The sequence below is a fragment of the Stegostoma tigrinum genome, chromosome 5 (genome assembly GCF_030684315.1).
Source record: "Stegostoma tigrinum isolate sSteTig4 chromosome 5, sSteTig4.hap1, whole genome shotgun sequence".
Lineage (NCBI taxonomy): Eukaryota > Metazoa > Chordata > Chondrichthyes > Orectolobiformes > Stegostomatidae > Stegostoma > Stegostoma tigrinum.
This window is the reverse complement of record NC_081358.1, coordinates 124,977,190-124,994,131: the sequence shown is the minus strand read 5'-3', so window position 1 is coordinate 124,994,131 and position 16,942 is coordinate 124,977,190. Positions and strand designations below refer to the sequence as shown.

Here is a 16,942-nt window from a genome sequence, read left to right as displayed (position 1 = left end):
CTGCTTGGCCTGCTATGTTCATCCAGCTTCACACTTTGTTATCTTGGATTCTCCAGCATCTGCAGTTCACATTATCTCTGATCACAAAAATATGCTCAATCAGGTTTCATCTTGGGATCTGACCCATTGAGCCATTAGCTGGGAGTATAGCAATTCTAAACCGGCACAATATAATCATATAATTATTTGTTAACTGTACTGAGTCAAGATTCTTGCCTCCCTTCTTAACTGAACTAGCCACAGACACATCGTGGTTCAAGAAGGTGAATCAAAGAACAAAGAAAATTACAACACCGGAACAGACCGTTCGGTCCTCCAAGCCTGCGTCGATCGAGATCCTCTGTCTAAGCCTATCATCTATTTTCTAAGGGTTTGTATCCCTTTGCTCCCTCCCCATCCATGTCCAGATAAATCTTAAAAGACACCAACTTGTCTGCGTCTACCACCTCCGCTGGCAACACGTTCCAGGCACCCACCACCCTCTGCGTTAAGAACTTTCCACGCATATCTCCCATAAACTCTCCTCCTCTCACTTTGAACTCATGACCCCTAGTAATTGAGTTCCCCTCTCTGGGAAAAAGCTTCTTGCTGTCCACCCTGTCTATACCTCTTGATTTTGTAGAACTCAATCAGGTTCCCCCCTCAATCTCCGTCTTTCTAATGAAAATAATCCTAATCTACTCAACTCAACCTTTCTTAACAGTTAGCACCCTCCATACCAGGCAACATCCTGGTGAACCTCCACTGCACGGTCTCTAAAGCATCCACATCCTTTTGGTAATGCGGCGACAAGAACTGTACACTGTACTCTAGATGTGACCGAACCAAAGTCTTATACAGTTGTAACATGACCCGCCAACTCTTGTACTCAATACCCCGTCCGATGAAGGAAAGCATGCCATATGCCTTCTTGACCACCCTATTGACCTGCGTTGCCACCTTCAGGGAACAATGGACCTGAACACCCAGATCTCTCTGTACTTCAATTTTCCACAGGACTTTTCCATTTACTGCATAGCTTACACTTGAATTTGATCTTCCAAAATGCATCACCTTGCATTTGCCCGGATTGAACTCCATCTGCCATTTATCTGCCCCACTCTCCAATCTATCCATATTCTGCTGTAAGCTCTGACAGTCCCCTTCACTATCTGCTACTCCACCAATGCTGGACAAGCATATGGGCGTACATCGAATAGTGTAGGTTAGATGGACTTGAGATCAGTATGACAGGTCGATACAACATCGAGGGCCGAAGGGCCTGTACTGTGCTGTAATGTTCTATCTTCGTGTCATCTGCAAACTTGCTGATCAGACCACCTACACCTTCCTCCAAATCTTTTACGTATATCACAAACAACAGTGGTCCCAGACACTGGTCACAGGTCTCCAATTTGAGAAGCACCCTTCCACCACTATGTTTCCTGTTGCCTAGCCAATTTTTTTATCCATCTCGCTAGCACACCCTTGACCCCATGTGACTTCACTTTCTCCATCAGCCTGCCATGGGGAACCTTATCAAATGCCTTACTGAAGCCCATGTATACGACATATACAGCCTTTCCGTCAATCAACTTTGTCATGTCCTCAAAGAATTCTATGAAGTTGGCAAGACATGACCTTCCCTGCATAAAACCATGTTGCCTATCACTGATAAGCCCATTTTCTTCCAAATGAGAACAGATCCTATCCCTCAGTATGTTCTCCAGCAGCTTCCCTACTACTGACGTCAGGCTCACCTGTTGATAATTACCTGGATTATCCTTGCTACCCTTCTTAAACAAGGGGACAACATTAGCAATTCTCCAGTCCTCTGTGACCTCACCCATGTCTAAGGATGCTGCAAAGATATCTGTTAGGGCTCTGGCTATTTCCTCTCTCGCTTCCCTCAGTAACCTGGGATTGATCCCATCCAGACCTGGGGGCTTGTCCACCTTAATGCCTTTTAGGATATCCAACACCTCCTCCCTCCTTATACCGACTTGACCTAGAGTAAGCAAACATCTATCCTTAACCTCAATATCTGTCATGTCCCTCTCCTTGGTGAATACCAATGCAAAGTACTCGTTGAGAATGTCACCCATTTTCTCTGACTCAGCGCATAACTTGCCTTCTTTGTCCTTAAGTGGGCCAGTCCTTTCTCTAGTCACCCTCTTGCTCTTTATATATGAATAAAAGGTTTTGGGATTTTCCTTAACCATGTTTGCTAATATCTCACGTCCCCTCTTCGCCCTCTTAATTCCTTGCTTTTGATTTGCCCTACATTCCCGATATTCTTCCAAAGCTTCGTCTGTCTTCAGTTGCCTAGACCTTATGTATGCTTCCTTTTTCCTCTTAGCTAGTCTCACAATTTCACCTGTCATCCATGGTTCCCTATCCACAGATAGCACGAATCACTGCAGGAACATTGGTCTTTGGAACACAAGTATGCCCCCTCGAGCTTATCTGGCCTTCAATAAAATAGTAAAAGATAGCTTTCTCAGGGGCAATTATGGAAGGGCAACAACTCCTGCTCTTGTTAGCGATAGCCATTTCCCATGAAAGAGTAAAAAAAATTCTGTATCAGAGTCGAGTGCTGCCCAATGAGACACAGTCGGCAGGAAGACCGCTCTAAAACACTGAAAGGCAATGAGTTTCTAAGTCTTGCTATTTTATTCTTAGCAAAGTCCAAAATATAACTGTTTGTTAATTTTCCACTTATACTCCAGCCCAGCAGCGCGCACATTTAATCATTTCATAGGAAGAGACAACACTCCGTAAGGGCTGTCCAAATTTCAGAAGTAAGTTCCTCATCACCACCTTGCATATTTTGCATTAAATTTGTTGATGAAGTGTAAAACATGACGCAATCAATCAAGCTGTGGTTCATCAGAGAACATTTCCACCTTTGAGTCAGGCATTTGTGGGTTTAAGATAAACAAGACAGTCTTAAGCACAAAATCCAGGTCGAATCATCCAGTGCACTACTGAGGGAGAGCTGCACCATCACAGGCGTTGTTTGCCCAAAGTTAAACGGATTCCTTTCCTGCTGTCTTTCAGATGGTCAGTGCAGGGAAGTTCTACCTGGTATCCTGGCCAATATCTATATCCTATCCAAAAACCTCTTCTTAAAAAAAATTGCCATCATCGCATTGTTGTTTGTGGGAGCTTGCTGCGCATTAATTGATTGCCACACTTTCTGCATTATAACTGTGGCCACTCTTCCAAGTATTTTCCTGGTTGTAGTGCACTTTGGAACATCCTGAAGTCATGAGAAGCGCTATAGAAATGCAAGTTTTTTTTAAAATTGTTGTTAACAAATAGACACTGACGTGAGTTCATTATTCTTGTAATTATACAGGAATGATTTACAACCACAATAAAGTAGTACAAGATTCTGACCCATTATGGGAGACCTGAACTAAAGCTATTCATCACCTCCTGCTCAAATAAACTTCCAGTGTAAACATTGGTAAAACTAATTAAATCGCTGCTACAAAATGCCTTTTTTTTAAAAAGTCAATATCTCAATCGTTATTAAAGGTGGATTTCAGACCTTGGAATGCGCCCAGTGTTAGTAAGGGCACCAAGTCTTTTTGGATTTGGCAATAATTACCAGGAATTGAGCATCTGTTGTTGTTCTATTTCATGTTTTTGGACTCAGACACAAACACTAGCCCAGAATAATGGCCATACAGGTAGTTATATCTAGTGAGCAGTAACATCTCTCAATCATGTGGCATTCAGCAAAAAAAGCAAACAGCTTTACTTTACAAAATTCCGTTGACAGCATCAGGGCGCAAAATGTGTTTTTTATTCTTTTATGAGATATGGGTGCTGCCAGCTATGCCAGCATTTATTACCCATCTATTGTTGCCCCTTGGGAAGGCAGTGGTGAGCTGCCTTCTTGAACCCCTGCAGTCCATGTGCTGTAGGTTGACCCACAAAGCCCCTAGGGAGGGAATTCCAGGATTTTTGACCCAGTGACACTGAAAGAACAGCGACATATTTCCAAGTGAGGATGGTGAGTAGCTCGGTGGAGAACTTGCATGGTGTTCCCATGTATCTGCTGCTCTTGTCCTTATAGGTGGAAGTGGTCGTAGGTTTGGAAGGTGCTGCTTAAGGATCTTTGGCGAATTTCTGCGGTGCATCTTGTAGATAGTACACCCTGCTACTACTGAATTACAAGACAGTCTTAAGCACAAAAGGTGGAGGGAGTGGATGTTTGTGGATGTGGTGCCAATCAAGTGGCCTGCTTTCTCCTGGTTGGTAGGCAGATTCAAAGCTCTCAAGAGAGATTTCAATATCTGGAGAGAAATATTTGCAGGGCTTTGAGAAAACGGCAGGCAGTTGCACTTCCAGACAGCTAGCAGAGATGTGACATGCCAAATGAGTTCCTTCTGTTCTGGGAATAGTCTATGATTCCAAGATCTCCACTGCTCTTCTTCAAAATAGTGCCTTTGGTCATGCCTTATCTAAAAGGCATGTAGTACAGAGATTCTTCAAATCCTCCACTACGATTAAATACTCAGAGTGGAATGTAAACACACAAATTTAGAATCTGAGACAAGATTCTGTGTGTGTCAGGTAATGACTCTCCCCGTACTGATGACGGTATGGACAACTTAAGACTCCATATCAAGGCATTTGATCAAAATCCTAAACACCGTCTCGGAAGAAACTCATGAATCAATTGCAAAACAGCAGCAGCAGCTTTCTCCGATGCTCAGAGACACGACAATCTCACATCAGCAGAGATAGAGGGAACATGCCCAACTGGGGACTGAACAATAGGTGTTCTGCTCAGAGCTATAGCAGGGAGCCTGTTCCGATGAGGTTCAAAGGAAATGCGTCTCAGACCCTCCACAAAGGTCTACCTTATCAACATCAACACATGGCAAACAGATGTCTAAACACCAGCAAAATAGTGATCCATCATTAAAACTAGTTTCAACAAGAACAGCCACGGAAGAAGGCGGAAAGACAGGACAACTTCTCAAGGGACAATCCACTATCATCTCTACTATCTGTCAACCAATATGGGGTGGCTGTGATGCTAAGATAGAGATTGTATACCGTCGGCAAACCCAATGCCAATAATGATATCCTCTTAGTTCAACCCAACCATCCACAAGGAAGAAGTTGCTCAATCTACAGCTAATATTAAAATAGCTCAACATTAAAGGAAAAGCTGTCTATTACACAATCAGACTGCATATTGCATAACACGGTCAGAAGTGGTTATGGCAAATTATCAGTGTGTTTTGGATTAGAACATGGTCTTCGTGTCTTCATCAGCTCTCGATTCTAATGACGGAACATTTCTTGCAACAAGTAATTGAGTTTAATCAGTGGCTTTCTGGAGCTCAACCTTCAATTATCTATTTTAAAACAGATTTCCTACAAAATACTCAAAGTGGAAGGAAGGCATAGAATGATACAGAAGTAAGCCAAGATGTCTGCGCTGGATCTGGTAAAGAACTACCAAACTGGTCCCATTCAAACAGTTGTTTCAGAGCAAAATTCTGAACTTTGTCATCTTGTGCTCACCACAACAATGTGCAAGAAATGCCAAAGTAAAAATGAAAGCAACATTCATATTCTGTGAGGAAAGTGCTAATTTGATGGCAAGTGGGCTCTGTTTGGTACAGCCAGTGTCTTGAATAATGCACTTGTTAGATGACGATTGACAATTAACCAGATTGACTTTGTATGGTCAAGACATTACCTTCCTGAGTAATGAACCAGAAAATGGCAATCAACGTTGTTGAGTTGAAACAGGCACTGTGTGTACATGTTCTTACTGACTGGAAAGAACAGGAACCGGTGTATTAATGTATGCAACTTCCAGTGTGAGCTCAACTGATAATCCTAAACTGCTTGTAAATGTAATTCTTCACAAACTTGGGATAATGTAGCAAATGTTGCTCAATCTCAGAATGACATCTAATATTGGACACAGCCAAAGTGATAGGCCAGTTGATACAATCTCACAGCTGTTTTAATGTATGGCCAACGTACTTGGCAGCACACTGGCACAAACTCATATACCACATTCCTCATTTGAGAGATAGCCAGAACATCTAATACCATGCACCCAATCTTCCCCAATAGCCCTTCAAATTAATTCCCAAAATAAAGAACACACAAATCAGGAGCAGGGTTCAGCTATTCAGCACTCAGGTTTACTCTGCCATTCAACAGGATCATACAGGATCTGACCTTGGTCTCAACTCAATGTTCCTGCAGCTCCTCATAGCCATCGACTCCCCAACAATACAAGAATCTGACTGGCTCATCCTTGACTCAGCCTCCACTGCTCTCAGGGTTAGAGAATTTCAAAGATTCACAACGCCAAGGCAGAAGCAATTCTTCCTCAAAATTTCCTTGATCCGAGCCTTCGTAAAGCGACACTGAATACAACAGCAAGTTATATTGAATCTTTATAAAGCTGTGGTTAAGGCCTCAGATACAGTACAGGCTACTGCTGTGTATCACACTTTGGAAAGCACTTGATTTATTTTGTGTTTGCTTATGGGACATGGTTGCTGCTGGCACGGCCAGAATTTATCGATGATCCCAAGTCGCATTGGAGCAAGTGTTGATTATCTGCTTCTTCAAACACGGCAATCAACGGAATGCAGGGACATCTGCAATGCTGTCAGGGAAGGACTTTCAAGATTTTGACCCAGTGACTCTAAAAGAAATGATTATATATTTCCAAGTCAGGATGGTGAGTGGCTTACAGAGGAACTTGCAGGTTGTTGTGTTCCCACGTATCTGCTGCCCTTCTCCTTCTAGATGCTAGTGGTCATGGGTTTGGAAGATGCTCGTAAGGATCTTTGGTGAATTTCTTCAGGGCATTTTGTAGATGGTACACTCTGTTGCTACTGAGCAACAGTGTGGGGAATGGATGTTTTTGTGGACATGGTGGCAATCAAACAAAAAATTTTCATGATTGGAGTTTCACTTATCCATGGAATTCCATCATACTCCTGACTTGAGTCTTGTAGACGGTGAACAGGCTTTGGGAGTCAGGTGGTGAGTTATTCACTGCAGCTTCTGACTTGGTCTTGTAGCCACTGTATTCATATGGCGTGTCCTGTTCAATTATTTCGTAAATGGTGACCGCCAGGATGTTGATAGTGGGGGATTCAACTATGGCAATGCCATGGTATGTCGAGGGAAATTGGTTAAATTTTCTCAACAGAGGTGCTCATTGTGTAGCACAAATGTTACTTGCCACCCGTCAGTCTAATCCTGGGTACTGTCCAAATCTTGCAGCATTTGGACATGGACTGCTTCAGTATCTGAGGAGTTGCGAATGGTGCTGAGCACTGCGCAATCATTCGCAAACATACCCATCTCTGACCTTATGATGGAGGGAAGGTCATTGACGAAGCAGCTAAAGATGGTTGGGCCTAGGTCCCTACCTGAGGAACTCCTGCAGAGATGTCCTGGAGCTCAGATGACTGACTTCCAACAACCATAACCATCTTTCTTTGTATCAGATATGACTCCAACCAGGGAGTTTTTACCTGATTCTGGTTTTGCTAATCTCGCTGATGCCACGTTCAGTCGAAAGTGGCCTTGATATCAAGGGCGGTCACTCTCACCTCACCTTTGAAATTTAGTTCCTTTGTCTGTGTTTGAACCAAGGCTGCAGTGAGGTCAGGAGCTGAGTAGCCCTGGCGGAACACAAACTGGGTGTCACTGAGTAGGTAGGTGTTGCTTGTTAGCACGGTTAATGACACCTTCCGTCATTTTCCTGATGATCGACAGTAGGCTGATGGGTAGGTAATTGGCTCGTTTGGATTTGTCCTGCTTTCTATACACCAGGACATTTCTGAAAAATTTTACGTATTGCTGGATAGATGCCTATGTTGAAAACGTACTGGAATGTCTTGGCTAAGAGTGGGGCAAGTCCTGCAGCACAAGTTTTCAATGCTACTTTCAGAATGTTGTCAGGACTCGAAGCAATTGCAATATTCGACACCTTCAATTGTTTCTTGATATCATGTGTAGTGAATCAAATTGGCTGAAGACTGGCATCTGCGATTCTGGGAACAACTGGAAGAGGTTGAGATGGATCATCCACTTGGCAGTTCTGGCTGAAGATTGTTGCAAATACTTTCGACCTTATTATTTCCACTGATAAGCAGGCTCACCAACCTATGAGGATGGGGATATCTGTGGAACTTTCTGTACCAATGAGCTCCTAATTTGTTCATTTCTCAATCACGACAATATAGCATTTACCGAAATGACTCCTAGAATTTTGGTTCCAAGGAGATTTTGGATACTTGTTGTTTGCCTTGTAGCAAAGTGTATAAGATTAAGACATGTCAGGGCAAGACAGACAACAAAGAACTCTTCCCACTAGCTGTTGGCACAAAGTCAAGGGGATACAGATTTAAGGTTTCAGCAAGGGATACAACACTAACTTGAAGAAGAGCTTTTTTTAAGCAGCTAGTGGTGATGACGTGGCCCTTTTGCCCGGCATAAAGTAAAACCAGAAATGAGCAACGACTTAAAAATAAAACTGGATGGGCACTTGAGGAAAATAAATTTGCAGCGCTACAGGTAGGAGGGTTGTGGAGGGAATGGCTGCATTGTTCCCTACATATGGACTGCATTGTCCTCCTCCTGTCCCATAAATGATTGGCTCCTCATCTGTACTACTTCTGAACTGACCTATTTCTAGCACTGCTCCTCGGGGGTGGGGTAGAGGAACCCCGAGGCATTATTACTAGACTAGTACGCCAAGACCCAAGTAATGTTCTATAGTTCAATCCTGCCATGGCAGGTGATGGAATCAGGATCCAGTAAAGACTGACACTAAGAATCAATTGATGAGTACAAAAACTTTTGCCACTTGTTGGAAATACCTTTCTTTAGGGAATGACAACAATATTCTTTCCCAGTTTGGCCTACATGTGATTCCAGGCCTACAGCAATCTTTCCTGCCCTCTAAGCAATTGGGGATGCCAATAAATGCTGGCCTAGCCAGTGATGTCCAGACCCTATGAATTAATAACATGAAGAAACTAGTCTCCTCCAAGAAGAGAACCAATATCTCAGCACCCACCTTCACAATCCTACATTTCAATAAAATCACCTCATTCTTCTTCACTCATTCCTTCATTCAACGACAGGGCAAACCTGCTCAACGCTTTCTTATACAACACCTTCATCCCAGCAATTAGCCCAGTCCATCGTGCAAACCAGCCTTCAAACCACTGAGTCCATCCATACTTCCCACTTCCTTAGGAAAGCAACCAACATAGTTAAAGACCTATTCCACCTCGGTTGTACTCTCTTCTACCCTCTTCCATTAGGCAGAAAATAATGTTGAATTCATGTATAAATAGATTCAGGAACATAGAACAGTACAGGCCCTTCAGCTCAATGTTGTGCCGACCTATTATCCCACTAAAGATCAAACTACCCTACATTATTCTGTATTACGTACATTATACCCTGCATTATGTGCCTGCCTAAGAGTCGATTAAAAGTCTCTAAAGTATGAGTCCACTACCACTGCTGACAGCACATGCCACACACCCACCGCTGTGTAAAGAACCTACCTCTGACCTCTGCCCATACCTTCCTCCATTCACTTTAAAATTATGCCCCCTCGTAATAGTCATTTCCACTTCTTCTCCACTGTTATCAGACTTTTGAATGGAAATCTTAAATGTTAATTTTGACCTCTCTCTCTCGCTCTCTGCACCTTCGCTGCAGCAGTAACACTATTCTGTACTCCTTTCTGCTACCCTAATGCACTTAGGGTACAATCTGCTGGCACAGCATGCAAAACAGCACTATCTCTGTATTTCAATACATGGAACTACAGTAAATCAAACAAACTCTGAAATGTTTCTAATGCAATTAGATTGTTCCTTTAATAGATTATAAATCTATCTGTGGGCAACCTGCATGGTATTGAGCCTATACAACCTATATGTGCTTACATAACTTACAAGTGTCCAACATTAAATGTAATTCTGCAACTGGAGAACAACGACTGGATAATCCTGTGTGTGAAGAATCAATAACAGCAGCCAAATTAGAATCGTCAGGCTGGCCCGGGCACTTGTACGCTCTTGGAAGCTGGGTCTATGAAAACACAAGGCCCTAACCTTTGCGGACAGAAAAAAACGTAGACACACAAGAGGTGACAGACGTTTGCTTTTCTCATTTCTCAGGGCAATGCCTTGATCAAGCAGAGTCAGGTTTAAAATTTGATCAAAGTCTGGCAATAACCGTCAATTGTCATTTGGTGGTGCCTTCTAAATGTCAACCCCTGTATAAATGTCAGTCCACATGCTGACCATGCAGCACTCACTTCCCACAGTATATACCTCAGCAATTTGATAGAGAAGTTATCTCTTGCAAACTGTCCCAATGACTGGAAGACAAATAGCTTTGAGAAAATGTACTTTTTTAGTAATGCTGAAGACTGTAAAATATCTTGGCCCTAGTGCTGGTCTGGGCACCACCCATATAAATTTAGTTTATCCTGATACACTGCAAATCTATCCAAAACCCTCTTCACAAACAACTACAGAATCTGCTTCAGGCAATCCACTGCAAGTTACAACTAATACCTCATCTCACCTTCACATGAAACAGTAGCCTGCACTGCCGTGAAGTGATTTTTCAAACTTTTCCTCTAAACAATAATTCTCGAATCCTTGTTTAGCTAGGATGCTGATACTCCTGCCTTCACAGGTGGTGGAAACCAGCTATTGTTTCAACTGTTTCATTTCATCCAACATAGCTTCCTCCTGCAGAAGTCCGCTGTATCAGAAATGCTGGTCTTCAGCCAAATCACTCCATGTGATATTAAGAAACACTGGAGACAGTGAACACTGCAAAGGTCCTGACGACACACTACAAACAGTACGGAAGACTTCACAGAATCCGCAGTGTGGAAGCAGGCCATTCAGCCCATCAAGTCTACACCAACCCTCTGAAAAGCAGCCCACCCGGACCTACCCCAGGAATATATCCCTGGGGCCCTGCCTTTCCCATAGCTAATCCGCCTAGCCTGCACATCCCCACACACTAACAGGTGGATGGCTAGACCTTTGCTGCATTACTTTCTACACTCAGCGGACTGGCGGTGAAATGGGTATGCAGAGCCAAGAGAAAATGACATTCCCCATTGATAATTACCTCCATTAATCTGTAGCTGGTGCAGCTGACAGGACATTGGATGATTATTTGGATGTAAATAATGTGCAAGGGTATGCGGAAACGGCAGAAGTTTGGGGCCAGATAATGGTAATCATCTGAAGAGCAACCATGCACACAATGGGCCAAAAGTTTTCCTCTGAGTTGTAACAATTCTGTGATAAGGGCAGCAGGTACTTGGAACATGACTACCTGCAAATTCTCTCACCACCCATCCTACCTAAACATAGTTCAATTTTGAATTACAGTAGTTCTATTGGAAAGAATGAGCTTTCATACACATGCGAAATGTTTGTAGATGAGGTTCCTGCACCAGAATCTTACAGTCAACTAATTGCTTATATGTTCTTTCTCCCTCAATGAAATCTCAAATACTGCACAAGTAAAATCAGGTAAGTATTTCTTTTAATTCCTTCATGGGATGTGAGCCTCAATGGCTGGCCCAAAATTTAGTTCCCATCCCTAATTGCCCCAGAGAACGTGATGGCAAGCTACCATGTTGAACCACTGTACACCTCAAGGTGGAGGGACACCCGAAGTGTTTTCAGAATTTGGAATGGTCTGATAGAAATTAGAAACTAAGAACAGGTGTGGGCCATTTGGCCCTTTGAGCTTACTCTACCATTCAATATGGCTGTTCATAGAATCCCTACAGTGTCAAAGCAGGTCATTCAGTTTATCAAGTCCAAACCAACCTTCCGAAGAACATTCCATCCAGACCTACCCAATCCCTGTAACCCTGCACTTCCGAAGGCTAACCCACCTAATATGCACATTACGGGCAATTTAGCATGGTGAATCCACCTAGCCTGCAAATCTGTGGAAGAAAACCAGAGCACCTGGAGGAAACCCACGCAAACAGGGAGAATGCACAAACTCCACACAGTCGCCGGAGGGTGGAAATGAACCCGGGTCCCTGACCACTGAGGCACTGTGCCACCCCAACTCAGCACCCTGCTCCCGCTTTCTCCCTATTCCCATTACCCCTAATAATTATATCTAACTCCTTCTTGCAAAACTCAGTGTTACCATTATTCAATGATAGAACTGGGCAGTATGTTAAGCAGTTTCAGAGGACAATTAAGTGTCAGCCATTTTCACCATACCCAATACTGACAGCAAGTTCACAAGAATATGGGTGTCCCTACATTCCCAGCTCTGCAAAGGTTCATGAAAGCATTTCTCTGCTACCTTCTTTTTTACCTTGGGGGTGAGGTGCAATTAGAAACGAACAATAAATCCCTGGAATAGTTTAAACATAAAAGCTTTTTCTCCATGGACAAAGGATAGCAAGAATCCGTAAAGGTCCCACCACCCATTGGTTCAGACAGACGAGTAGAATATTACTTAAATGGTGAAAGCCTGCAGAAAGCTATTGGACAGACAGATTTGAGAGCCTTTGTCCACGAAGCACACAAAGCTAGCTTCCAAGTTCAGCAGGTAATAGGGAAGGCAAATGTATAAAAATAGGGAGGCTTTGTTAAAAATATGTAGGGCACCACTCAGACCACAGTTGGAATACTGTGAACAGTATTGAGTCCCTTATTCAAGGAAAGATATACTGATGTTGTAGGCAGTCTACAGAAATTTGTCTGACTCCAGGTTAAGGAGGGACTATCTTTTGAGGAGAGGTTGAGTAGGTTGGGCCTGTATTCATTGGAGTTTAGAAGAATGCACGACGACCTTGTTGGAATAGACTAGATTCTTAAGGAACTAGGCAAAATCGATGTCAAAAGTCCCCTTGTGGGGACAGTCTAGGACTACAGGGTGTAATCTCAGAATAAGGGGTCATGCATTGAAGACAGAGATGAGGAAGAATTTCTTAGAAGGGAGAGAATCTGTGGAATTCTTTACCACAGAGAGCTGTTCAGATTAGGTCATTAAATATATTCAAGGCTGAGACAAACTCTTAATCAGTAAGGGGAATAGGCAGGAAAATGGAGTTGAGGATCGTCAATCAGCCATGATCTCAACAAATGGCAGAGCAGACTCAATGGGCTGAATAGCCAATGTATGCTCCTACATCTCATGGGTGCTGATCGTTTGACTGGGCCGGCTTGTGTCAGGACGAGGGCAACTGATAAGGACCAAGGGTGGGTAAATACAATAGAGTGCCTTTAAAAAAAACTGACTGAATAGTAAAGTGGGTTCAAAAGGCAGAAGGGCCAACTCGAACGACTATGCAAAGTTTTCTCAGCTAGTGTTTGAAGAAAAATTTCTTTTCTATACAAACTTGAAAAATGGCGCCTCATCCAAATTCAAATCACGACAGGTTTGTGCGATCACATTATCATCTCAAAGCATAGATATTTTCTAATTGACCCATACAGAGACTTACTACACACCTCTGGAGCAAGTCCCTGGCAAGCAGTCACAATAGCCCCTACAAATGTAAGATGGGTCAATGACATTCTCAGACCTTCTGAAAAGGATCATTCCTTAAACCGCAAATGGCCAAAGGCCGAACGCATTAAATCTTTAAGATGAGCCAAGGAATGTCATGCGAGTATTGTCCAAACTGTTTCCAGCCTTGTTGGAACGTGACGCATGAAGATTCCAGAGAGGCAATATGATAATGATGTGGTCACATGCTCCTCAGAGCAGGGAAAAATGGAGCCTGTCCCAGGAAATCAGATTTGCTTCACAGGAGCTAGTCTCCACTCTGAACACATTCTCATAATCTGTGTTTTACACATGGCGAAGAAAGGACTTTTAAGACAGAAGAAAAAAAACAAAATTGCTGAAAAAGCTCAGCAGGTCTGGCAGCATCTGTGAAGTAAAAAATAGAGTTAATGTTTCGGGTCCAGTGACCCTTCCTCAGAACAACCTGAAACTTTAACTCTGTTTTCTCCTACACAGATGCTGCTAGACCTGCTGAGCTTTTCCAGCAACCTTCTTTTGTTTCTGATTTACAGCATCTGCAGTTCTTTCGGTTTTTACTTTTATAACAGAGGTGAGGAAAGAATATTTCTCTCAAACTGTCGTGTGTCTATGGAATTTTCCTTCCTGGCGAGCAGTGGAGGTTGGGTCATTGAATATATTCAAGTGTGGGTTGGACAGATCTTTGATAGAGAAGGGAGAGAGGGATCTACAGTGTGGGTTCAATTCCTGCACCAGCTGAGGTTACCATGAACGACTCTCTTTCCCAACCCCTCCCCTCCCCTCACCTGAGGCATGGTAACCCTCAGGTGAAACTACCAGCAGCCATCGCTCTCTGATCAGAGAGAGTAGCCCTATGAACTGGAAGGACTATGGCAACTTGATAACACTCGTGAACAGGGGTGAGGATTCAACAGGAAAGTGAGGTTGAAGCCACTACCAGATTAGGCATGACTTCACTGAATGGTAAAGCAGTTTCAAAGGGATGAATGGCTTTCTCCTGCTCCTAAGTCCCATGTTCCTATTTAAGAAAAGGGGCTCTAAACGGCATATCACTGCCTGTCAGTTAATTTGAGCTACCTAGGGGCTTTGAAGGAGAATATGTTAAATTGAATTAGGGCAGAAGCAAGGCAAAATATTGTCCATGTCAAGACTGTATTTAACGTGGAGGAGAAATTGGGAATAATGAACTCTGTTATATTTCTGTTCTGAATTAGGGATGATGATAGAATAAGGCAATAAACACACTTAAGCTAACACTTCAAAACAGCAATTGCCCTAAAATAAATACATTAATTTCCTAAATGGTTTTAAACTGACAGTGACTTTGACAAAGCACAAGTCATATCACAGGATTCTTTTAATTCAAAAGTTGGTTGTCGAACTCTGTAATGATCTTATCAACCTATGATTACAAAGCATTACCTGGTTTGTTGAAATGGTTATTGATGGAGTGGTCCCAAGCTGGCCAGCGGATTCCTGAAGAAGAATGGATTCCTGAAAATCGGTTCTATGCGGAATCACAGGCTGGGAATCTACAGGGTTAGAGGAGCGGACACATGGTCTCTTTGGCGATGGAGGAACCGTTTCGTCCAGGTGCGTCGGTTCACAAAGACCGGGGTTGACCACTTGTTCCACTTTCACCCCCACAGTCTCTCCATCATGGTGCTGCAATGCATATGGGCATGTTTGCTGCTGGATTGGCCCGTTAGCGTCCTGGGGAGATCGGTGAGGAGCCAGCCTGCTGCCAATCCCTGCAATGCTGCTTAGAGTAGCTATGGAGACGGCCCCTATGCAGTGATTGGTGTACGTCTTAGAGAGCTTGGCAGCCTTGGACAACATCTGCATGCGAGTGCCCAGCAAGTTCTTGCCGATAGCTTTGTTCTCATACCAGGTCATGTCACCTTCACTGCAATGATCCCTGGGTCTTTGAAAGAAAGCCTTACACAGGGGGTTGCGTTTCGAAACATACTTAATAAAACTCGCATAAGGGCAGAACTCTGTGCCTGTTTCATACATCCTAGGGAAGTTCTCCTCATCATTCACCATTCTCTTCTTGCTCCAGGTTACGGAGCGAGACTTATGGTACGGTCCACATGCTTTGTAACAGACAAATCTTCGCCCATCCTCATCAGTGGCCAAGCCAAAGGAATCCTCCTCCAATTCTCTCTGGTTCTCCCTCCCCCTCGTGCAGAAGTACATGCAGATCTCGAACCACACCTTATTGAGCAACCCAAACGGGGTGTTGGTATCAAAGGCGCTGGATGTGTAGAGTTTCCTCAGATCGGACCTGGTGATAGGGATTTCACGACATGATTTGTCTTGACGACATGATACAGTAATCGTTGGGAAAAAGAGAGGAGTTTTTTTTTCTTAAAAATAAATCACTACGTACTAATCAATACTGGTGGCACACCATGTCACCTTCCTGCACCGGTCCACGTAAATAGGTGCATACAAGCAGGGAACATTGCAGTGCTTTAGGCACACTATTGTAAATTGGTTTGCAATTTGCTTTTGACAGAACCACTCAAATGTACAAAGGTACCCACTAGCACCTGAGATGGCCATCATAGACTGACAGCTATCCCAGTTTCCCTCGAACATCAAGCAACCTGCACATGTATTATAGAGCAGGAGTATTTAGTCAGGTGCTAATGGGTTAAGGAGAAAGAATGCTTTGAAATCATGGTACTTCACGCATTGTCTCATGTTGATCTGGCATGATAATCGCGTCTTATGATTATCACAAACTGAAAAAAAGTTGACCAGGGCTGTCGTATCACAGTATTGGAGTACTTGGGTTTTACTGGGATTTTTATAAAAAGGACAAACTGTAACTCCTTAACAGTTTTAGTATCATAATTTACCTAACTATTCCATGATTGATCTCAATCCTGGAATTTTTACCTCGCACACTTCCATCCGGACTTAAAAGGTACCTTTTTTATTTTCCCTATTGACGCCATTTTGGGAAGGGAAGGGACTTAATGCTTTTGACAATTTGAAGACTCATTACAAAACTTTGTAGGTGGTCAGAGATTCTCATATACATTGACGCTGCAACTATCCAAAATATTTAACCCCCAGATATTATGTTTTTGTTTCTCACCTGCAGACAAATAATTAATCCAGCGGTTCTCAATTTAATAAAAGTAGCAAGATGTGTTGATTCACTACTGAGAAAAAGAAACCTTCAAATTTCAATCTCATTCAACCGACTTTATTAGAAAAGGACAGACCATCAGGGGGTGCATGGCCTTCACAGAACAAAATTTTTTTTTAATTGTCTAAAAAGGGCAAGAAGAAAATAATTAGGCCAGAAGTCATATCATGAGGTAAGACCGAGTGATTAGCACTAGTTCCCACTGCGGGTGAGGATTGG

General features: G+C 43.0%; 1 protein-coding gene across 3 annotated transcripts in view; it reads right to left on the bottom strand.

Annotated features, from left to right (window-relative positions):
• kctd1 (potassium channel tetramerization domain containing 1) overlaps positions 1 to 16,942 on the bottom strand; it is a 145,029-nt gene that overhangs the window by 73,752 nt on the left and 54,335 nt on the right. The window contains exon 2 of one of the 3 annotated variants that reach the window (XM_059646262.1): positions 14,983 to 15,847. The exons of the other annotated variants lie outside the window; for them this stretch is intronic. Coding sequence (XP_059502245.1) covers positions 14,983 to 15,847 — 865 coding nt within the window. The remainder of the gene's footprint in view (positions 1 to 14,982; positions 15,848 to 16,942) is intronic. 3 annotated transcript variants of the gene reach the window in all.